The sequence below is a fragment of the Argentina silus genome, assembly GCF_951799395.1.
Source record: "Argentina silus genome assembly, chromosome: 14".
In the NCBI taxonomy this organism is placed as follows: domain Eukaryota; kingdom Metazoa; phylum Chordata; class Actinopteri; order Argentiniformes; family Argentinidae; genus Argentina; species Argentina silus.
In genome coordinates, this window is record NC_139668.1 from 6,741,074 (window position 1) to 6,753,289 (window position 12,216).

The 12,216-nt window shown below is 41.9% G+C and overlaps 1 protein-coding gene across 1 annotated transcript; it reads left to right on the forward strand.

Moving 5' to 3' along the window:
- Positions 1-71: 71 nt before the first annotated feature.
- On the forward strand, positions 72-7,607 carry cfap69 (cilia and flagella associated protein 69; the record flags this gene model as incomplete). The annotated part of the gene is given in 24 exon segments (XM_083684664.1): positions 72-200; positions 324-383; positions 520-585; positions 1,098-1,207; positions 1,291-1,367; positions 1,575-1,711; positions 1,713-1,773; positions 1,838-1,990; positions 2,198-2,375; positions 2,482-2,605; positions 2,730-2,778; positions 2,930-3,051; positions 3,222-3,453; positions 3,920-4,084; positions 4,240-4,355; positions 4,543-4,661; positions 4,754-4,835; positions 4,936-5,128; positions 5,891-6,028; positions 6,120-6,196; positions 6,401-6,598; positions 6,866-6,952; positions 7,056-7,160; positions 7,379-7,607. Coding segments are annotated over 24 exon segments (2,952 nt in total). The 3' UTR covers positions 7,553-7,607.
- Positions 7,608-12,216: the final 4,609 nt, after the last annotated feature.

Genomic DNA, 12,216 nt, shown 5'->3' on the forward strand with positions numbered 1-12,216 from the left:
GCAACCGGCTGAGAACATTCAGTTGTGCACGTTGAACTCTGTATAAAGTCGTTTGCACAGATGCTTTTGCAATGCTCGCTTCGGAGGCTGAAATGATCAAAAGTTCTCTGAGGACAACTAGATCCAAAGTGCATCGAAGAAAACCTGACATCCCAGTGATCAAACACTTCGCAAAAGATAATGATCAAGATACGAAAGAGGTACGTTTTCTCTGATGTCATGTTTCTTTCTAACTGCTGTTAACTTTGGATATGATCAAATATAACTTTCTATCATATCACTGATGCTAAATAATGGAATATTAATACATTTCCTCTTTTCAGGCTGTTGCTAAATCTCTTGAACTTAGTCGTTTAATTCATCTCCTCGAGGATCCTTTAACAGTAAGTGATAAATTAGATTTTTCACCAATTTATTTGTGTAGTGTATTCAATTTCAGAATTGATTGCACTTGTGGGCCTGCATGTGTTAGTTTATAAATGGGCAAGTTTTAATCAAACGTTTCTCTCTTTTATCAAGTGTTCTTTGAAGGAGAGACACCTTTTTGTATTGAAGAAACTATGGAAAAGATGTCAAAAAGGCATTGTATCCTTACCTGACTTTTCAAAGTTAATAAAAAATGTTCCTTTGTAGCCTATAACAAATAAGATCATGAGTGAATTAGGTCCCTATGCCTTTGCCAAGGTTTGAAATATCTTGGGTCAGATTTGTGGGTCTTTTTTGTGCTTTATTTCCATTTCTTATTCCGTCTCTTAACCTCTATTGCACCTTTTGTCCTAATTTCTATATTTAATTTCCTTTGGGAAAAAACCTGATGCAAAGGCTTAGTGAATCTGCCCCTTTTGGCTTTACTCCCTAATGATGTTTTGGAAATTATTGTTGTTAGGCAATTTGATGTCCTCAAGGACCGAAGGGTAATTCTCAAGATCCCAATTAGCTGTAGCTTAAGCAAATTCCTCTTTCTGTCAGCATTTTCCTCACACAGGAATAGGCTAACCATGATGATTATGACACATCGTCTGGATCTATTTTTGACACAGCATTAGGCTTAATATATTCAATCCTCCAGTATTTATCCTTGAAATAATCTTTTCAAGCTTTTGAAAGACCTGGCTGACATTTTTAAGATTATAAACATTTGTGCTGAGAAGGCTAAGGATCACCCCGAATATACTTCAGCGCTCTGTGATTTACTTGGGATTTGTAGGTAAGAATCTCAATCTACATTTTCTTCCATTTCACTCAGGATGTGCATGTTGCTTTTGCATAAACATTCTACTTCTCCCTTAGACTCCCCTTTCTAAAGGAGAAGACCTCTGATGAGATGACCTATGCACACGTTGTCAAAGAATCACTCTCTCAAATGGGTATGCAACACCAGCAATGCTGCAGTGAGTGGTCCAGGGTAGGCTGGTGGAGGTAGAAATCGGAGGACGGGCTCCATATACCATTCTCATTCCATTTCATGCATTACAATAAGCCTGTCTTCCGATTATCACCTCCCCCAGCCTCCCCTGGAGTGGTCATAACAATCAGCATCTATGGTCATTCAAAAGCCTGTTCTGCATTTGCAGGGTTCCTGATGAGAGTGCCCAATGCCGAAGTGAGACACCAAATATGCGACTCTATCAAATCATTCTACAGCTCTGTGACATCCCAACGCTGTACTGTGGACGGTATGGACTGCTTTTCCAAGCCAACAGCTGCATCTCTCACCTCTCATAACAGATTCTCACAACAACAGAACAAATATATTCTCTAAACAATCAATGAGTGAGGCCTTTTCAATCCAATTTTTCAAGGATACTTTGCTATTGCAATATTGCCCTTTCTCCAGGGCCCCACCCTATAAGCCCAGGCTACAAGGTCCTGCTGTTGGAGCAGAGCGGCCTGGCGGAGACCCTGGTTCTCTCCATGGCCTTACTGGAGACCCAGCCTGCGGTGAAGCTGCAGGTCCTGCAGACCCTTCAGATGCTCTCCAGCTCCTCTGGTGAACAACTGCTCTTACCCATTATGGGTTTCTGTCAAGCACGTCCATCCAGCAGATTAACTCTCATTAAATTAAGTAGCTCTTCAGATAAAGTAGGATTTTAAATAGGACCAATCACAGCCGTCACTCTCTGTCAATATCAATGGGGCAATTTTCTATTGATTTCACCTCTTAAATTTCAATTTACTGTATGCTGTTTTTTTGCAGAAGTGAACTGTAGCCTGATGTTAAAGGCACAGGGGGCACAGAAAATTTGCTTCCATATGAATGAGCCAGACCCATCGGGACAAGTCCTGTTCCGTTCCTCAGAGATCCTGTGGAATTTGCTAGAAAGAGGCTGCAAAGAGGAGGTCACCTCTCAACTCAGCAACATGGACTGCATTATGTATGTGAATTCTCATTCCATTATACTGTTCCTACAACCTCATGGCCAATGATCCGTGCAATAGAGAAAGGATAGGCACAATTGCAATTTCCTGTCTGATCCACAGGGCTCTGAAAGAGGCATTTTTGAACCAGCTGTTAAATGGCTTCAGACATTATGATCTCCAACTCAGGAATGATCTACTTGTGATCACAACTCTCATAGCTGAAAATCCCAAATCTCCACTCATTGTAAGTAGTGTGTTGATATATTCAAGTAGTAAGTAGGTAAATCAATGAAATAAATTGCTCATCATCTTGCCAGATCTGCATCTCATATTGATTCATATTCTAATATGTGTGTCCTTATTTGCAGGAGAGTTTGTTTGCCAAGCAGCTCATTCTTTTTGTTACTTTTCCAGAACGTAAGCCTCTTTTTGTCCTCATAAATTTCAGCAATCATAGTTTATATACAGTATAAGTGGAAAAAACTTTTTTTTTATTATAGTAATTATTTCATGTATTCAGAAAGTGTTTCAAATAAATGTTTACCCTCCAAATTCTTTTTCATCCAAGTCAAGAGTCACAACCCATTGGTCCGCAACCTCAAACTGTCCTACAACAATGAGGATTTTGAAATGAAAAAGTTGCTTCTAAACCTGATTGTTGTCATGTCCAATGACTTGTCTGCTGTACAGGTGAGGGAGGCTTTCAGACCGTTGTTACAGAACGTCAATACAGTTTTTCACTGACTCCACAGTATAGACAACATTGTTTAGTTGCCCTTTTTCCTTAGATTCTTGTCCTTCAGTTTTTAATTTATTTTGAACTTCCATGAATCGCAAACATTACATTTCTGTTTTCCCAGTTGTTTAAAGAGGGTCGTGTTATCCTGGCTTTGCTGATGCTGGTGAATCCCTCCACTGCTGCATCTGAGGGCCAGCCAGGGACGCGCAACTGGACTCCTGTCCAGCAGGAGGAGCTGCAGCTGCAGGCCCTCGCCACTATGGCCACCTTGGCACCTCTGATGATGGACGACTACATGACGTGTCAGGGGAACACCTGCCTGCTTCTGCTGCTGGAGTGGTGCGCTGAGAGAGGTGACGACAGAGGGAACAGACGCACACCCGTTGTCTCACTTCAGATAGCGCGCGTCTGCACTGAGGCGCCGTGCGTCGCGTAGGAATGACCCCACCTGTCATAAGACAATGGAACACACCTGGAGCACACAGGACAGAGTCAAAGTCAAACAGCAGTAGGGGTGTTTAGGTGTTAGGGTTAGGGGCAGATGGACTGCTCCAAAGCAATAGTTGTTATGTCACAGGCTATGTCTGGCTTGGAAGATATAAGGATGTAGCTCAAGGAGTGTTTACTTACATTACATTTACTTACACATGTGTATTACCTTGCCATCAGGGGAGGCTGGTGGAGGTAGACATCAGAGGATGGGCTTATTGCAATGCATGAAATTTAATGAAGAATGGCGCCTGATTCACATGGTCTGAGATTGACTGGAACTTTTTCCCACTGTTGACATTGCATGACCCCATTGTTTATGCCAAACAGATGCCTACTTTGGACAGGGCCACAGTTTCCATGGTACGGGAGGGAGGGGCAGTAAGAAGGCTCAGATGCGCTACTGTGTGAGGCTGTTGAGATGCATGGCGTCCCTAGGCAACGAAGCAATCAACCAGGACCTCTGTGATCAAGGAGCCATTAGCCAGTTGCTCGGTAATGAGGACGAAACCTAACCCTTTTTTAACAACAATGTAATAACACTGTAATAATAACCCCTTTTGAAAATGTTTGGTGACATAAAGCCTTATACTTTATATGTCTGTTGTCTGAGGAACTGTCCATGGTAACATTGAACACATCTTTGTCAGGGATTCTGATGCAGATGGAGGGGAGTCCTGAGGAGGAGGATATTGTCACCCTGGAGATCAAGGCTGACATGCAGCTCATCCTGTCAGCACTGTGTGAAAGCGATCAACACAGAAAGGTACAGTAGAGCGTACCGTCAGATTGAAACCAGGATCACAATATCATCTTGGAGAGGACATTTAATCATAATTCATAATCATAATGAATTCATATCTGAAGCACCATAAACGTTACTGAAAAAAAACTGCACTCTTAGAATGTAGAATATGCTTAAACAGCTGAATACACACACTATTGTGCCTCAGGAACTGTTTGGATCTGAAGGAGTTGAGATGACGGTGCATTTCCTCAAGATGTGCCCTGAGAATTTCTACAGCGGCCTCGGACACAACAAGCTCATTCTCTCTACAGTGGACTGTGTCTGGTCAGTTCGCTCATAATACACATCACAGAGGTTCTTTCTTTCATTTGCAACTGACATGTCTGACTGACATACCTTTGTTGTACATTATGTAGGTCCTGTATTGTTGGATGCTACACCACAGAAGATTTCTTTTTGGCAAAAGAAGGGGCTTTTCTTCTGTTCGATTTACTCCACGTAAGTAGTACTTTAACTGGAGCATGCCCCCTTAGTGTTGCTCATGTAAGGATTCCTGCTCCATTTTTTATTGTCTGAATGCTTTATCTCTTTCGTACAGTCGTGCCCCAGAAATATACACAGCGTGGTCCTTGGCACCCTGCTGGAGCTGTGCGACAACCCCAAGACTCTGTCTCACGTCCTGGCCTGGAGGGGGCAGAAGGGCCTGACTGCCCCAGGACTCCTCCTGCAGCTCTGGAGGCAGGAGGAGATGGAGATGGGCGTCAGCAGAGACCTACATGGAAGGATTACAGGTGGGGCTGTTGCAGCATTCATTAAGTAGGATTACTGTGCTATTGACTGTTCTATTGACCATCATTGTAATCAAGGACATCACACAATTGATGAGGTCAATACTCTAGCAATAAAGCAAAATCATATGTCTTGATAGATAATAATAGATAATCCCTTTTGGAGATGTAGTTTGTGGCATTGTGTTACTTTAAAAGCCATTATACACAGAATCGCAGGACATAGACAATGACATACAAATACTGTATGTCTGCTTTGTATGCCATGTATGTCTTTTTCAGTATGGAGTTTGCCATCCTACAACTGCACATTAGGGTGGAATCCCAACTCGAGATCTGCCATTTCCCATTGACATCAATGCAAGATTTAAACAAATGTCAGAGTAACGCGTGCAGAACTCGAGTTATGCCCTTCTATGTCCTTTGGTTAGATAGATAGATAGATAGATAGATAGATAGATATATAGATAGATTGGTACTTTATTGATCCCCAAGGGGAAATTAAGGCGTTACAGCAGCTCACAAACAGCAACAACAAAATAAAGTGACAATAGAATAATACATAAATAAAATAGACATCTGAAACGTTATATACAGTAAGAACTGTCCAGTTTGATTTAACATCCCCCAGCCTGACTCTGATCACCCTGATGGAGCCAGCCGGAGGAGGAGTTGTACAGTCTTATTGCGGCCGACAGAAAAGATCTCCTATAGTGCTCCTTAGTGCAACGTGGTTGTAATAATCTGTTGTTGTTGTTGTTGTAGATCCCCAGAGGCCTATTCTGTGTTGTTACCAAGAGGAGGATGCCCAGGTGTCTCTGCCTGCAGACAGGCCCAGTGCAGCTGTGGTGGACGTGTCAGAGAACCTGCGCTCCAAGATCTACTCTGTCTTCTGTAAACTTGGTAAGGGACAAAGTTGTCAAGGAAAGGGATTACGGATCGAAATGAAGAGTTTTTAATTGTTTTTTGGCTAAAGCAATACTTCTAATTTCAGGTTTTGAAGACCTGTCCGGTTTGTCAACAGAGGATTATGTCACTCTAAGCATTGTCAACAGATACCTGGACTTTAAGGTGAACATTTGTGCCCAGTCTCTTTCTAGAATGAACACTTACAAGTCTGTCACACACTCAGAATGCTTACAGGGAAATACGAAGTATCGAATCAAATGTCAGAAAAGTCTAAAAGAATATCAGTTAGATTGTTTGACAGAAAAAGTCAGTCGTGCGTCTGAATGGAAACTGAATACTGGTGTGTGGTTGTGTAATATACTACAGGTTGGGGAGGTCTGGGATGAGATCTCAAGGGAGCTGTCTCTGGAGGGAGTGAGACCCATCACCCCTGATGAGGAGGCCCTGGATGCCATGGCTAGGATGACACAGGACACTGCCAGGAGAGTCACTGCAGAGCAGAGCAGCATGCTGGAGCACCAGAAGGAGAAGGACATCTCTGAGGAGAAGCTCATGTACACAGAGGTAACAGTCAGAGGCAAATTCAGTATCAAATATGGACTCATAATGGATGAATGACTGAATGAATGAATAAATGAATGCGTACATTTATTTGACAATTGATAACCTACATACAGACACAACATCAGAGATCTGGTGGTGCATACTGTACATGAAAAATCATCAAGGCTTTTAACACAATAAAGTCATGAACGTATTTTACATTGTGATCCTCTAGAATAATGAATGTTTGTCTGACCGAATTATGATTCTATTTCTGGATTTTTACAGATACGCTCCAACTGGAAACAACGGGAGCTAACTGCTCTGTCATGGGATCATTTTGTTGCAAAGACGTCAAATTACAAGATTTTAAAGGTTATCTCTGACCTCATAATTAGCTCATTATTATTATTAACATTTCTCATAAAGTGTTATTATGGAGAAGAGTTTGTGATTACACTTCCCTCTCATTTCTTAGGAGGCAAAAGCGCTTCAGGAGGAATCCATTAACTCATCCAGACCTAAACCAGAGCATAAGGAATCTATATTTCACCCTACACAGATCCCTGGCTTACAAACTACAGTAAGTGCATTTTATAGATATGAACAATGCTGTAATTTATAAGCTCATAGATAAGACACATTTTGCTGTAACAAACGTGTGTGTGTGTGTGTGTGTGTGTGTGTGTGTGTGTGTGTGTGTGTGTGTGTGTGTGTGTGTGTGTGTGTGTGTGCGCATGCTGCTCTGCTCTGCACCTGTACCCCTGTGTGCGCCTGTACCTGTCTGTGCATGTATTTCAGAATTTCTGTGGGCGGGTGATAACCATAGAGAGCACCCCTGCTCTTCTGACCGGAGGTCCGCTGGCCAACACTGATCTGGCCCTGGAGAGGGTACCCATCCAGGGAGGGGCCCTGAAGAAACTCCCCCCTGCAACTCAGGACCCAGAGTATTTCAGTACTGTTTCAATCAAATAGATATCCCCATGTCGCCTTATCGCTTTACTGAGTGTCCGTTTGGTGAATTAGCTTGACTAAAGACCAACATTAATCAATTCAGCATGATCAATCAAAATTAGGCTTCTGGTATGTTCTAGAAACATGAAACAGGTATTCTCTTTCACTATGGATTAGAAAACTCAAAAGATGAGCGCCAGACACAGACGAATGGATGAATGATGTATTGATGAATGTATGCTTCGCTAAATCAATTAAATTGTGCTTTGAACTTGTGATTGTTTGAGTCAATCTTTTGGGAATTTCTCCTAAAATAAAAATATTTTTATTATATTATTTTATTAAAAGTTATTTGTTTGTGCAATACAGTTTTCCAGTCCAAATTGATAATTAATTATTATAATTACATTATTTTGACATCATTCCTGACAGTCCCAAAGCATTACATAGTTGACTCTTCATAATGCAGGGCTACAGTCTTGGAAAAAGGATAGTAAAATGTAGCATCATCAATATTGCATCACAAAGGCAGAGGTAAACGAGCTTTATCAATATTGCATCACAAAGGCAGAGGTAAACTAGCTTTATCTTTATGATGTCATAGAGACATGCTGTGAAGATTCTATTCTAGAGCCTTTTCTTTGATAACTTGCCCACAGCATTTGCTGCAGGTTTACATTTCTGTGTGACTACAGGAGAGAGAATCTACTGAGATCATTTCAGATTCAAGACTGAAGACTAAAAGGAAAGAAATATTCGAGAGCAAATACAAGAGGTTACTTTTACTGTAGGTACTAATTTTTATGAGCTCGAAAGACACATTAGATTCAGTCTTTGTCATCAATTTAGTCTCTTTTATGGCTATTTCATTCTTTTCATTTGCAGTCATTACTCTCAAATTGAAGAGAAGAGACATAAGAATTGTTAGGATAAGCTTCAGGAAACAGCTCATTCAAGGGTTGTGTGTCTCGTTTGGAAAACAAAATGCCACTCATGTGAGGACCAAAGGATTTGTCATGTACATAGGCTTTTTCATGATTAAGAATTGTGGAAAAATGGGTTAAAATGTACTCAATTTACTCACTACTGTGTGTGTCTGTTCACGTTTCTGTCAATATATTTCAGTGCTTGTTGTAGTGACCCTTTCCTTACCAACATCTCTGTGAGCAGCCCCGGGATGAGGTCATTCAGTACCACAATCAGCATGTTGTTGTCTACCTCCCTCCCCCTCCACTGAGCAATGAATTGACTGGGCGCTTTGGGGCCAAACTGAACGTGCCCAATGTGTGTCTTCGATATATGGACAAAGGATATGAGACACAGTCATCGCGAAAGATAGTGATAAAAGATGGCTGGACATAAATGTAGCTTTCCTGCTTTCATGGATTGAAAATGTTGTCATTTAAATTTGATGCAGGTACTGAATCACTATAATAGTACAGTATGTAACAATGTTGTTACGAGAGTACTATAATTACGGCGCTACTACACAGGAGTAAGTGCCACTTGATGTAAGGAGATGCTGAACTGTATAGCAGTGTATCCGTTGAGACTTCATAGGCCTATTTCATGCATACTGTACAGATAAGGCCCACAGAGACGATTGTGATCATTGTGACATCATTGAAATGGAAATGCCTTATATAACACCAAAACAAAGGCAAAACAAAGCGAACCAATTTGAAACATTTCAAGTGCAGAACTCTTTGCATTGTTAGCCACGATGTTATACACCATTATATTCCAATGACTGCCAGTTGAGTTTATTCCATGTTTATTGATATCTGGATCCTTGTGGATAGGGAGGGCCCTTTTTTAGAGGATGGCTGGAAAATGTGTCCCTCTTGTCTCATTTGACGTCACATTAACCACTACAGTGCATTAACACACATGTTCCTTCGAGCGTGGAATATGCTGCACAGAAGCACTCTCTCTCCTCTCTCCTCTCTCTCCCATTTGTTAACTGAATGACAAAATCATATCTGACAGGCTAGGGCTGTAATGCTGCACTGTGTGTGCCTGAGCGAGTGAGTGTGTGTCTGTGTGTGTGTGCCTGAGCGAGTGAGTGTGTGTCTGTGTGTGTGTGCCTGAGCGAGTGAGTGTGTGTCTGTGTGTGTGTGCCTGAGCGAGTGAGTGTGTGTCTGTGTTTGTGTGCCTGAGCGAGTGAGTGTGTGTCTGTGTGTGTGTGCCTGAGCGAGTGAGTGTGTGTCTGTGTGTGTGTGCCTGAGCGAGTGTGTGTGTGTCTGTGTATGTGCCTGAGTGAGTGTGTGTCTGTGTGTGTGCCTGAGCGAGCGAGTGTGTGTCTGTGTGTGTGCCTGTGTGTGTGTGTGTGTCTGTGTGAGTGTGTGTCTCAGTGTGAACTCAGCCAGAGAGAGTCCATTGAGCTCATTGGATGGGACTGGGCTGTACAAAAGCCCAGGGACACACAGGAGCTTCCTCTGTATCACAGCTTTCCACTGTTTGTTCAGTGTTTCTGGTGTTGCGGATGGTGTCTGGGCATTTGGCTGCTGCTGCAGGGCTCGGTGAAGGTGAGGGTCCAGGGGGGCTCTTTTGGATGCTCTCCTGGTTGACTTCTGTCAGTGTCTATGCTCAGTGCTGTCAGACTCCACACCAGGAGAGTTTAGGCTACTTTACTCCAAAAGTGTGAGTGATTTCAGAGTTCATTTTTAGGTGGAATATTTGTCTAATTTGTTCATTATCACTATTGTTTTTTATGCTTATTTTCAGTTACTTGCATGGTAACTTGATTTGTATTTCAATGTCTTATCTTGAATAGTGGCCCAGAATGATGATTATCAGAAATCATTGTGCTTTTGTGTCCCTCGTATGTGTTTGCTCCTATTTGAATGTCTATTGGCCATTTGAAATGGGTGGTCAGTTGGAAATTAAACGTAATAAGCTTTGCTGGCAGCATTGGTTGACTTTTTTGGGCATTAGTTATTTGTGATTTGCTTGTTAACTGTTCTGTTCTGTGCTTGCTTGCATGAATGCAGCCTTTGTTGCTGAACAAGTGGCATAGACAAGAGTTTCTAAAATAAAGTGGTTTTCAAGAAGGTTAATGTGCTGTTTATTTTTGCCAAGAGGTGGTCATAAGACCCCATGTCTGTCCAAAGGCAACTGAATGTATTCCAGTCATATGACGGTTTGTATGGGGGGGGGGGGGCAACTCACCCTATCCACCACCAAAATCCACAGATTAAGGCTTTCTTTGTTTGTCCCAACTTCAAACTGCATACTCTGATTGATTGATTGACCAAGTCTGTCCCTCGAGGTGGGGTCCCTGTCTGTATGCATCAGTAGAACATTACATTCAAAAAAAGAAAAGAGAGAAACAAAAAGTTGTTTAACAGCGAGGATACTTGTGTTTGCACTTTTGAGTACAGGAAGACAGATTGCTTACTGAATCATACAAGTAGAAGGTGAATTGTTAATTGTTTATAAGCTTGCCTCCATTATGTCTATTGAGAGGTGAAATGATGCAGGCTTTTCTCATATGTTATGTTGCTCTGCAGGTAGACACTGGGCTGGGCTGAGAACTCATAAGTGCAGACATGATCATCAGACTAGGAAGGCTGACCCCTGGATACTTCCGCCTCCTCCAGGTTTGTGGTTGACTAATGACTATCTATCTATCTATCTATCTATCTATCTATCTATCTATCTATCTATCTATCTATCTATCTGTGACTATCTGTCTACTATATCAACAGTATGACCATCTATCTATCTACAATATCATCACATTATCATCACTTTTTTGTTTTTCAGGAATTACAGCATCTGATACATACTATTTTGTTGTTGTTGATGGGATGTATAATACTGACAGACATTGTTGTGATGGTAAACCGCTCAGGACAAGGTGACATTAATATTTCATAGAGAACTGCTGAGGCAGACCTTAAGTGATTATATAATGCAACCTCTAAGACTTTCCTGCAGCTCATGACAATGTTGGAGTTGCTGCAAGAATGGCATGGCTGGGGTTAGGATAGAAATGCTAGCATATGGGCTGTCTCACCCAGGGACAGGTTCTTTAGATCAGGGATCATTTAGTTATTTTGCTGGTTGCAACCAGTTAGGTGTGAATTTGAATACTGTATCATGCCATATTCATCATGCCCACCAATTCCCAGGGCTTTTTTTTTGTAAAGATGGTAAAGTAAAGTATAGTAGTAGAAATAGACAGTAAAGTACAGCCATATGCCATGTCTGCCTCATGCATGTAAACAAAAGAATGGCAAGCTGTAGTGTTCCCTGATAGAGCTGTGTTACTGTGCTGTGGGATCTGTCTGATGAGCCAACCAGGCAGCCTCTCTGACACAATTTCCTGTCTATTTGCTTTGTTCTCAATGCTCATTTTGCTCCTGTGTAGAAAAAACACTGTATCCCCGCTCAAATCCCCCCCCACCCCCACATGTTAAGAGTGCAGGTTACATTGTTCTGTAAAGGCAACTTGGGACATGGGAAGGAAACTGCATGAATAGAGCAGGAATGTATCACAGCTCAATGTGAATGAGGTGTGTGAAGTACTAATGATGTTGATATAACTTGTTAGATGACACTCACACTGGTGAAACTGTGTGTGTGTGTGTGTGTGTGTGTGTGTGTGTGTGTGTGTGTGTGTGTGTGTGTGTGTGTGTGTGACGTATGTGTGCGTGTTGCCCTCTCAGAGACAGGTCTCA